Consider the following 12,413-nt stretch of genomic DNA (forward strand, 5'->3'; position numbering starts at 1 on the left):
GGGAAGGGGAAGACTAAGGACGTTTTAGAAAAGACTGGAATCATAAAATAGGAATGCTGATTCAACAAATATATATTGAGCATTTGATTTATTAGATACTTTCATATTAGTGGCTTATATCCCTTATCTCATAATTTCCAAAACAACCCCATGATGCCAGAGCTTTTGATTTACTTCAAAATGATAATGTGAACAAACGGGAGAAATAGGATCACAACTCAGGTTTATCTGACTCTTAGATTGCTCGAGAAAAGCAGTGGGAATATATGGAGTAAATCACATAAGAATTAAAGCTGCTCTAAGCCATTTTTGATGAATATAGCAGTGTGTGTCAGTCTTTGCGGATTAGTGTAGCCAAACCAAACCCACTGCTGTACAGTCAGTTCCAACTCATTGCTAGCCTGTAGAATAGGGAAGAACTGCTCCACGGGGTTTCCGAGACTGTCATCTTTACAGAAGCAGACTGTCACATCTTTCCCCTTTAAGGCGGGTTCGAACTCCTGACCTTTTGTTTAGCAGCATAACTCTTAACCACTGCGCCTGCAGGGCTCCTTGATTAGAATTGCAGCTCCATCCAAGTAAATCCCTGCCTTAGGCAATAAATGGAAGCTGCATTTTATACTCCTAATACCTAAATATGAGTCAGAACCTACTGTAGGGCACCTAACAACAGCAACAACAATACCTAAAAGTGTAGCAGAGTTCTCTTTTAAAACTTGATTTTTTTATTTCCGAATTTGAAAGCAGTGGGTGCTGACTTTGAAAGAATGTGGGACTTATTTTAGCATATTAGAGTCGTCGAATGTAAGGCCAAAAAAAAGGCCAAAAGGATAATTTAAATCTAGCTCCTCACTTTACAGCTGTGGAACCTGGTATCCGTGTATGTGATCCACAGCAAGTCAGTCGCAGAGATTAGAACCTAGGTCCCCTAACACCCATTCCAGTGCTCACTTCCTTCTTTTATTTCCTCATCGCCTACTAAAACAAACAAAAAAAAACACTAGACACTATTTTTATCAATTTGTCTAGAAATCAGTTGAGACAAACTTATTACGTATTTTAAGAACACAGTATTTGTGATGGATGAAATCCCCATGTTTATGTTACGTGACAGATGGTTTTCTGAGACCTTAGCAGTTGGTACTGCTTCATGCAGGCATTCGTTTTTGTCACTTGGGTTGATGTGGGCAAGTATTGCTCTGCCACACTTGGCTTGACTTTGTGACACAGTCCCTACATATGGAAGTGGCTAATACAGGGCCAGGGAAGGAATGAGGAATGACAGACTCTTTAGTTTCTATTCCGTAAAATGAAAAGATGATACTAGATTATTTGTAGGTATCCTTTTGCCTCAAAAGGTTAAAAACCAGTGATCTTAAGGGGCAGCAAATTCAAGGAATCATTAAATCTAGTTTATGCTTGAGAACATGCACTTGATTTTGAGAAAAGCTTTTTTTTTTTTTTAAATTAGACGTCTTTTTTCTGTTATAAATTAGAGAAATGATGTCAATCCCTTAACCACATAGGAGCAGTGTCAGAACTGACAAAGAGTGTAACCAACTGTATATTACTATGAGCGTATACCATTTTGCTGCATTTGACTAGCTATGCGTACATATAGAGATAGATACATACAGTTCATGTATTAACAGGTGCTCCATATCCAGCAGCTTCTCCAGGATTTATTTATTTATTTTGGCCTTTCCCTATATTCTAATAACACTTACTTAATCCCTGTCTGTATTTACTGATTTTATAAGTAATTTATTGTTTCTCTGAATTCTCAATCCTTTTTTTTTCTTCCTGATATCTGGCAGATACGAATTAGAAGGCTCTTATGGCTGAGCAAGTTCTTGCACTGAAGGGACTAGGAAAAGCAAGAACTAGCTTTCAGAGGCAAGGCATGTGTATTTCAAATATCTTAGCGATTCTTCCCACCAATCTTGAAATGCCCAAAACTCATGAGGTACTTTTCTTTCAGGAGAATAAATTTATTTTATAAATTATAGTTACGTATTATATATATGTTTTAAAAATACTTACATGAAAAAATTTAGCACAGGGAAGGAAAGTTAACTTTTGCTGGCTCTGAATTGGGATTAGAAGGAAGAATCCATCCAGCACAGAAACCACAGCTCAGTTCACCAAGTAGCAGGCTCTTAGTGCTGTGTGCCGTGATGTAGTGTGTGTTTCGCAAATCATAGGAAAGGGTTAAGTTCTCATTCCAGTGTTGAGAAGCTTTGAGTCTTTTTTGAAAGCTAGACTTCAGAAGGTTTTTTGGCAACCAGACAAAATTAAAAGATTCTTCCAAATTAAGATGATTTGTATTATTCTGATTTTTCTCTTTACTTGTATAGAAAATTGAAATGATTTGAAAATGCCTTTACTCTTAAAGATCTGTTTTTACTTTTTCATCTCCCTAAACTTGTCACCTCTAGAGAAGAAAATTACATTCCACTGTGGCGAACTTGGTGTTAAAAAAGTTAGATTAGAAAAATAAAATGTTGACCATGACTGTTACTGCTGTTTGTTCTGTTTCAAAGCAAGACATGTAAAAATATCTTGGTGAAAAGAGGATGGTAAACAGACTGTTTTTTCTTAAAATAAGCAGGTATAAGTAGGGATCTTTTTCTGTCTTTAGAACATACTTCCTAAGTTATAGATGTCTTTTCTACCTTTGAATTTTTCAACAATAGTCAGATTTAATCCTTTTCTGAAAGCGTCTCTGAGTCGCACAAATGGTTAAGTGTGGGACCACTAGCAGAAGAGTTGGTTTGAACCCACCTAGAGGCACCTTGTAAGACAGGCCTGGTGATCAGCTTCTGAAAGATGGCAGCCATGAAAACCCTGTGGAGCAGTTCTCCTCTGCACATGTGGGGTCACCAAGAGTTGCAATTCAATCGACGACAACTAATAACAACAGCCCTTTTCCACCTCCTCCTCCTCTCCAACCACTAACTAATATACATTTTTGTTTTGTTTTGCCTTTTGTGTTTTAGATCTTAGTGAAACTCTGCAGTTTTGTTTCTCCGGCGGAGGAGCTGGCTCAGAAAGACGATCTTCAGCTTTTATTCAGTGCAATAACCTCTTGGTGCCCTCCCTATAACCTGCCTTGGAGGAAGAGTGCTGGAGAAGTACTTATGACCATATCCCGTCATGGTCTTAGTGTCAATGTAGTGAAGTATATTCACGGTGAGTATCTCTTTATGTTTTCCTTTTAAATGCTCTGAATTTCTCCCATTTTTCTTTGCCTCATACGATGACAGATTTATTTTTAATCTCTTAATTCTCCAAAGATTCTCTTTTAGATTAAAAAATAAATTCGCCAGGAGAAAAGAATTTTATATTTTCATAGTGGGACATTACAAATTTAAGAAACTCCCATAAGTTCCAAATGATGTGAACCTACAAAAAATTAAAATAATTTCATTGAGGAGTAAATGTTCATTTGGGAATATAATGTAAATTCTATGCCATATCCTATTCTACTGTCTTTTTTTTTTTTACTGAATAAATAAATAATAAAAGGAATTTTTTTAGAGGCAGTTGTTTCAAGCCTTTTTGGAGGATATTTTATAAGTAGCTAGATATTCTGTCTGATACAGCATAGATAGAATTATGTAGATTCTTTATTGGTACCATTCTGTTTAACTCATATATGTCAGCTATGCTTTAAAATGTCTGATTAGGAGATAATTGCTTTAGCATCTCATGTGGTCTACTTATTATATATTATATATATTATTCTGAAAATCTTTCAAAATACATTTAGTGCAACTTTGTGTTCACTTACAACTATTAAATGATTTATGTGAAAATCCAGCACCTAATAACACCAGTCATTACATTTCTTTTCCTCTATTCCTGTGTTAAATGGTAGCTTCTGTTACGTGACACTACGTTTCCTCATACAAATTTCACTAAAGATAAGAGAGAGAGTCTTCTTTGAAATGGCAAAAATCCTCGAAGTCAGCTGTAGAATAAGATTGTATTTAAGCTAGTAATAAAAAAAAAATAGATAGTACAAAATATATTTACTGAATTCTCTATCTCATTGGTCCACGTTCATTCTAACTTGAACTTCTAAATTATTCAGTTTCTCTTAGATCGTTTTTCATTTTTTTTATCTTTTTGCTATATCAATATAAAATATCATTTGACAGTAGCCAGTCATTTTGTTCAATGATAAAACATCAAAATGTAGCATAAGATTATAATAAATGTCAACCATTTTCGGCACTTTCTGGGTTATCCTTTATTTACTACTTAGAGACAGGGCTTTGCAAGTGAATTTGAAACTTATATTTATTTTTAGAATGTGTAATATTTATCTATAGCATTTTATAGATAAAATTGAGTGTTTCACTAAACACCTGTTAAGAGTGAAGAAAATTTTCTTAAGCTATTAACATAAGTAACATATCTGTATTTAATTATTTATTCTTGCAGAAAAAGAATGTTTATCTACATGTGTACAGAATATGCAGCAATCAGATGACCTGTCTCCCCTAGAAATTGTTGAAATGTTTGCTGGGCTTTCCTGTTTCCTCAAAGATTCCAGTGATGTTTCTCAAACGCTATTGGATGATTTTCGGATATGGCAAGGATATAATTTCCTTTGTGATCTCTTGCTTAGGTAAAACCCCACAATATAAGAATATATTTTAAGTGTTGATTCAGTCTTTTTTTATCAAAGGAAACGATACAATTTGGCTGGCATTACAGGAAAAAAGAATAAAGCACTTACTTAATGTCTTCGTGGGTATCCTCTTGGGTGCCTCTCTTTATTCCTGTTCTGCCAGCAAAGTACAATAAAACTGAATTTAGAGTTCAAGTGACAGGTTTAGGCTGCAGGCATGGTGGAGTCAAAGGCTAGATATGTGAATAAATCTGTTCTTCTTCAGTAGCCGAGGGAGAAGAGTTTAAATGAACTAAATAACAAACACTTTTTGCTTCCTTATGTTTTTGGTTATCTTTATTTCATAGTACTTCTGGTGTTATTACTAATGTAGTTAATAATGAATAAATATGTAAATTAAATGAGACTGTACAAATATGTATATAAAACAAATTAGTCACTCAGAATGTTTCACTGTCCCCTTTTCCTTCCCATATGGATCATGCTTGTAATGGGAAAGTGACTGGTCTCAGATTTTATTAGGAAAAAGATAGTCATTCCCCAGTAACTGTTCCTAGGCCTTTCCATTATTTTTAAATCATTTGATCTGTTGTAAGACAACTCTATTTTGTAAACTTCTTATTTCTGACACCTGTTTAACTTAGTTGCCATTAGTTAAAACTCCGCAAAACCCAAGAATATCGTTTTGCATGTGCGTGTGCATATGTGAAGTGGTTATTGATGAAATAACCACTTCACATTACTTGTAGGGTGTTAATTGGTACAGTCCTTTGAGTATGCAGGCTGATAATCAAAAGTTTTAAAATGTTGATACTCCTTGAATAATTTCACTTCTGCTTATTGATTCTGAAGAGAAAATCCCAAGTGTAGATAAAATTTAATGTTTGTTTGTGCTCTTGTATTTGACTTCTAGTACTCTACCTCCTTTCCCCCAAATCTAAATGGCCAACCACAGATCCACACAGTGGATATATGGGCCGTTAAAAAGTGCAAAAAAAAAAAAAGGCAGATTACAAAATTCTGTAGATGTTGTGAAAATATGTATGAAAGCTAATTTTACACAGTAAAAAGACAAACTTTTAAAATATATCAGTGTTAAAAGTCTTTGAGTTATAAGTCTAAGCATACTTTTTTCTTCTCTTTGACTTCGTGCATTCTGCAAGTTTACTTTAATGAAAATAATTACTTCTGTTACAGGGAAGAGCACAATTAATCTTATTTTTAAAAGATATTGTTGCACCCCATTTTATGTTCTCAGTAAGGCCAAGATCAAGACATAATTTCTAAAGGACCCCAGTGATCTTTTAGAAGGAATTAAGGTTATTTCCAAAATTTTGAACTCCTAAAACTTTATTTAAATATACTCTAGTGAAAGTAATTGAATTAATTGATGATACAATACAAATAAAATTCTTAAAACTCTTCTCAGGGAATTAATTTTTTTAAATTACTAACAGAAAAAATGTTTTAGCAAAGAATAGACTGGACTATAAGACATAAAATGATACCTGTGAAGAGAGTGCCTCTTAGTTCAAGTATAGATACGTGACATTAAATGGGCAGCTCCTGTCCAGAGGCTAGATGAGAAGGCAAAAATGGATAGGAGCTGGTTGAATGGACATAGGAAATCCGAGGTGGAAAGGAGGAGTGTGCTGTCACATTATAGGGATTGCAACGGGGGTCACATAACAATATATGTATAAATTTTTGTATGAGAAATTGACTTGAGCTGTAAACTTTCACCTAAAGCACAATTAAGAAAAAAAGTTCAGGAATTAGGCAGGTGGTGAATGTACAACATTGTGAATGTTCTCAGTGCCACTGAATTGTACACTTTAACATAATTAAAATGATAAATTTTGTATCATGTGTATTTTACCACAATTAAAAAAAAAAGTCCTAGTAAGATTATTGGCTGTAAACAGCGAAACTTTATAACCTTGGACCTGTAGGGAACTTGAAAGATCATTTAATCTAATTCCTCTATTTTAAGATTCTCTACCAAAGATTAATGATTTACCTGAAAAAGCACTGTTAGCAGCAAAATCAGCACTTATATCAGGTCTCTAAGTGACTGTGGGTATAATTTTCTTCCAAATACATTGTAGCATCTTACAATAAAGTTTGTAGATTCTTAAAAATACTGATAGCGTATGGGAAAAACTACAATAAGGAACTTTTTACAGTACTTTACGTGTGTATATACTCCATATAAAATTGAAAAATACCTTGCATTTAATTTGAAAATTCAAGGAAAGATGAAGGTATTTGCTAAATCATACTTTTCCTAGATTGGAACAAGCAAAAGAAGCTGAATCCAGGGATGCCTTGAAAGATCTGGTCAATCTGATAACTTCCCTCACAACCTATGGTGTCAGTGAACTAAAACCAGCTGGTATTACCACAGGGGCACCCTTTTTATTGCCTGGATTTGCAGTGCCCCAGCCTACAGGCAAAGGTGAGTCTCTTTTTTTCTCATTTTGAGCTTCTCGGATGAATAAAAAAAATAGTAAAATAGTCTGACTTGGGTTAAACAAACAAACCAAAAAAACCAAACCCAGTGCCATCGAATCGATTCCGATTCATAGTGACCCGATAGGACGGAATAGAACTGCCCTGTAGACTGTCCATGGAGTGCCTGGCGGATTTGAACTGCCGACCCTTGGGCCAGCAGCCGTAGCACTTAACCACTACTCCGCCAGGGTTTCCCTGACTTGGGTTGCTCTTTGTTTATGTTACATGTAGAAAACCAATATGCTTTTCATTAAAGTTGGTGCTTTTTATGGTTTAAGTCTAGATAAGTATTTAAGTGACAGTATTTAGCAGATCAAATACTTGAAAATAACGCTATAGAAGTATCATAACATCAAACAGTGAAATTCATATTACAGTATTTCATTCATCATGCTCCATGAATTTCTGCTTTACATGGGTGACACTTGGTTGGCACCCACCTCTGTACCTGTAAGATCTGTGTGGAAAGCATGAGCTATAAATGCTTATATTTTATTTAAGACTAAGTAAACCTAAGTACAAAAATAATTATATTATTTTGTCAGAGAATAAATTTTCATAACCCAGACTTCCTAATGTTTGACTCCTCATCTAGCCAAAGGTCCAGTCATCTTTTATTAAGAAAACGTATTCTATCGTTAAGAATGCTTAGTTATGTAAAAAATGCAAGCTAGTTTTACTGTTTAATATTTTTTAAATGCACAGTAACCATTCCAAGAGAATTTGAACCTGAAGACATCTAATTTCTTTCACATGATATTTGTGTGTAAAATTTAACTAGCCAAGAGATAGCAACATATCTGGTTATCTAAATTTCATTGTGCACATTAATAAATTTTTATAATGTGGAAGTCAGCAGTTGTTTTAAATTAAGAAGACTAAATGGATTTACTAGAAAATACCAAGGTTACATTGAACCTTGAGAAAATTACATTGAAACATCGTAACTTAGATTGGAGTTATCAAATTTATTGTAATATGATTTATCCTCAGTGCATAAGCTACATAGAAACTTTTAAATGAGACTATTAAATAGAATTAAACTCTGTGCAATAAATGTGGTAGAATTCTAGGCATGCTTTTTAGCGTTCCGAAGCTTTATTTTATTTAAGATGAATTTTTAAAAAAGAATTTCTAAAAGAACTTCTAACTTAGAGTCTCTAGCTTGAGTATTCCACAATTAACTCTTTGTATGAGTAATATGAGTAATATAAAAGTGGCTCAGCAATATATTCTCTATTTCAGACTTTATTCGGTTAATCAGTATGGTACTGATTTTACCATACTAGCTAATTACAATAGTGTAATCCTGTAATAAGAGAATTAATTTGACAAAATTAACCTGATATTACCTCATCTATAACAGGTATGTAAATATGTAACCTAGAGCCTACTGGAGTCATTGTGAGGATCCCGTGACATAATGTTTTTGTGTTTTATAGACATTAAAGCAAGGTTAATTATAAAGGATGCTGCCCTAAGAGTCAAAAGTCAGGTGACCGTGGGCAAGTCACTTAACCATTTTGAACATCAGTTTCTTTTTTCAGAAAAATTCATATAATTTATAAAATGAATAGATCAAACTAGATAATTTTGAGTTTCCTTTGTAACTCAAAATTTTCTACTCCTAGTGATCTGCTTTGTAGGATTATTGTAAGGAGCACAAGAGATAACTATTCTTAAATTGGAATATTTATAATGATGTATTAAAGGTTTTTAATCAGTGTTATTTTAAATTAAATGATTTGAGCCATATGAAAGAAAAAAAAAAGATCTTTGGTGAAAACAGAGTATGTTCTTGGTAAGTAGTTGATAAATGTTACAGTTTAGTGGTTAAATGGACTGGTTTGCCGTGATTAAATATCATGTATCACCTACTTTTGTATTCTGTTTTAGGTCACAGTGTGAGAAACGTCCAGGCCTTTGCAGTTCTTCAGAATGCATTTTTAAAAGCAAAAACCAATTTCCTTGCCCAAATCATCCTTGATGCTATCACAAATATTTACATGGCTGACAATGCCAACTATTTCATCCTGGAGCCACAGCACACACTGTCACAGTTTGCAGAGAAGATTTCTAAACTCCCAGAAGTACAAAACAAATACTTTGAGATGCTGGAGTTTATTGTTTTTAGCTTAAATTATATCCCTTGTAAAGAACTTATTAGCGTTAGCATCCTCTTAAAATCTAGCTCTTCTTACCACTGTAGCATTATTGCAATGAAAACACTTCTTAAGTTTACACGACATGACTACATATTTAAAGATGTGTTCAGGGAGGTGGGCCTTCTTGAGGTCATGGTCAACCTTCTGCATAAATACGCGGCTCTCTTGAAGGATCCAACTCAGGCACTCAGTGAACAAGGTAAAGCATTTTCCATAATGTTATTTGACAAAAGGGGTTCAGTAAAAGTGTTTGTTGATGTTTTTGCCTTTTGCTTCATTGTTGCTTTGACTCACTTACAAATGTGCCTTATTGTGACATCCTTGTGAATATTAGGATGTGACATCTTAATGTTAACTGTTCATTCAACCTCCAGTAGGGAATTGGGGAAGGGAAGCCTAGAAACATGTCATTGTGGCAGAAGAGAATTTAAAGTAAGGTAAAAACTGGAATAGACATTTATGATTCACATGACTAGTGTCAAGTACTTTATGCTTTTAACAGGGAATTTTAAAAGCTTCTGTAAATGCTTGAAATATGTAGATACTTCAAAATGTTTTTATTAATATAAACAGAAAATAACCATATCTTTTTAGTGATGTTTTATGCACACACACATTATCATAAGTACCTTAAAAAAATTTGAGGTTTTCCCATCCTTTCGGAGAAATATGATAAAAGCACAGTAGAACCTGGCAATTAGTATTAAATGTGTTGAATGAATTAATACAAGTTAAATAGGTAGCGGTAGCCATAAATTTTGCATTCATTTTGGTGCGTTAAATGTAGCCTTCTTCTGTTGACCTCCTTGACTATGAAAACCCCTGTAAAAAGTATATATTTTACATTGGCATTTTCATTTTCAATATTTGCTGAATAACTTTCTTACTATCATGAAGTAAAAATCTGTAAACATTAATTGTGAGCCTCCTTCTGGCAGATGTTGGACATGTGTGTCATTTTTACTGGTTGGACTGTGTAGGCTGTGTTAGTAGTGAAACTGAATATTAAATATTGAAAGGAATTGTTAAAACAAAACTGAATCAAGAAAAAAATAAGCCGATCACTTCCGTGATTTGAACCTTTCAACATTTATTTTAGGGGACTCAAGAAATAATAGTTCGGTTGAAGACCAAAAGCACCTGGCTTTGCTGGTTATGGAGACCTTGACATTGCTTCTTCAAGGATCAAACACAAATGCAGGTAATTAGAAAAGCTACTAGAAAACGCTTTGGGAGGAGGTTACCTCTGATTTTGTCTTCTCTAGTGATTGCTTCTGAAGTGCTCCTGTCACTTAGAGAAAAAAACTGTTGAGTCAATGACAGTACTGTCATGTCTCTAGAAATGCAATACTTTTAACTTTTAGTAATATATTAATATACATTAATTTTATGTATATTAATAAAACATGTATTGATATGTTTTAATTGACTATGCTAAGGCATTCGACTTTGTGGATCATAACAAATTATGGATAACCTTTCCAAGATGGGGAATTCTGGAACACTTAATCATGCTCATGAGGAATCTGTACATGGATCACGAAGCAGTCATTTGAACAGAACAAGGGGATCCTGCACGGTTTAAAGGCAGGAAAGGTGTGCATCAGGGTTGTATCCTTTCACCATACCTATTTAACCTGTATGCTGAGCAAATAATCCAAGAAGCTGGACTATATGAAGAAGAATGGGGCATCATGATTGCAGGAAGAGTCATAACAACCTGAGTTATGCAGATGATGCAACCTTGCTTGCTGAAAGTGAAGAGGACTTGAAGCACTTACTGATGAAGATCAAGGACCACAGCCTTCAGTATGGATTACACCTCAACATAAAGAAAATAAAAATTCTCACAACTGGACCAATAAGCAACATCATGATAAATGGAGAAAAGATTGAGGTTGTGAAGGATTTCATTTTACTTGGATCCATAATCAATACCCCTGGGAGCTGCAGTCAAGAAATCAAAAGATGGATTGCACTGGGTAAATTGGCTGCAAAAGACCTCTATAAAGTGTTGAAAAGCAAAGATGTCGCCTTGAGGACTAAGGTGTGCCTGACCCAGGCCATGGTGTTTTCAGTTGACTCATATGCATGTGAAAGCTGGACAATGAATGAGGAAGACCAAAGAATTGATGACTTTGGATTGTGGTGTTGGCGAAGAATAGCAAATATACCATGGACTGCCAAAAGAACGAACAAATCTGTCTTGGAAGAAGTACAACCAGAATGCTCCTTAGAAGCAAGGGTGGCGAGACTGGGTCTCACATACTTTGGACATGTTATCAGGAGGGATCAGTCCCTGGAGAAGAACATCATACTTAGTAAAGTAGAGGGCCAGCGAAAAAGAGGAAGACCCTCAGTGAGATGGATTGACACAGTGGCTACAGCAGTGGGTTTAAGCATAGCAACAATTGTGAGGATGGCACAGGACCAGGCAGTGTTTCATTCTGTTGTGCATAGGGTTGCTATGAGTCGGCATGGACTCAGTGGCACCTTAGCAGCAACAATATATTAATTAAAAATACGTAATTATTACAAGATATATAATATTATTATCTCAAAATATGTGCTTATATTTTATTGCTTTTTAACGTGTCCCTTGTGTTTATTCTTTTTTTTTTTAATTTTGAATTAATATAATGTAGGCTTTGTGTTTGTTTTTTAGGCTTACTCAAATGACTGTACTTACTTATTTTCCAAATGTTTGCTTCTTACGATGATTTTCTTAATTTTTTAGTAATTCAAGTTAAAGTATTATGATGTTGCAACCCTAGGGAAATAATTGAATAATGATTCTGTAGTATAACTTACTTTTGCCAGGTAAACTTTATTCATTAAATCTTTTGCTTTCTCTTCGGTCTCAGATTTCTTCAGTCTTGTCCAACTGTTTGTAAAATATGCCTCCTGCTTTAAAAAGATTAGATTACTTGACATTTTTTAACCAAGTTCCAAAACATGTCAGGCAACAAGGCCAATAAAATTTGAGAAAATTAATTGAGGAGGAAATGGGTTTAGATGAGTAGACTGAGCCCAGATCATATAGAGCTTTTTAAGCCATGGTGAGAAACTTGGGTTTTATTTAAGTGTTATGGAAA

The 12,413-nt window shown here is 34.4% G+C and overlaps 1 protein-coding gene across 7 annotated transcripts in view; it reads left to right on the forward strand.

Annotated features, from left to right (window-relative positions):
• The window catches only part of WDFY3 (WD repeat and FYVE domain containing 3), a 351,994-nt gene that overhangs the window by 196,255 nt on the left and 143,326 nt on the right, over window positions 1-12,413 (forward strand). For all 7 annotated transcript variants that reach the window (XM_049885821.1, XM_049885820.1, XM_049885824.1 and 4 more), the window contains 5 exons: window positions 3,000-3,192; window positions 4,450-4,636; window positions 6,931-7,097; window positions 9,050-9,517; window positions 10,418-10,519. In XM_049885821.1, the coding sequence (XP_049741778.1) occupies window positions 3,000-3,192; window positions 4,450-4,636; window positions 6,931-7,097; window positions 9,050-9,517; window positions 10,418-10,519 (1,117 nt within the window). The remainder of the gene's footprint in view (window positions 1-2,999; window positions 3,193-4,449; window positions 4,637-6,930; window positions 7,098-9,049; window positions 9,518-10,417; window positions 10,520-12,413) is intronic.

The sequence above is a fragment of the Elephas maximus genome, chromosome 5 (assembly GCF_024166365.1).
Source record: "Elephas maximus indicus isolate mEleMax1 chromosome 5, mEleMax1 primary haplotype, whole genome shotgun sequence".
Classification (NCBI taxonomy): Eukaryota; Metazoa; Chordata; class Mammalia; order Proboscidea; family Elephantidae; genus Elephas; species Elephas maximus.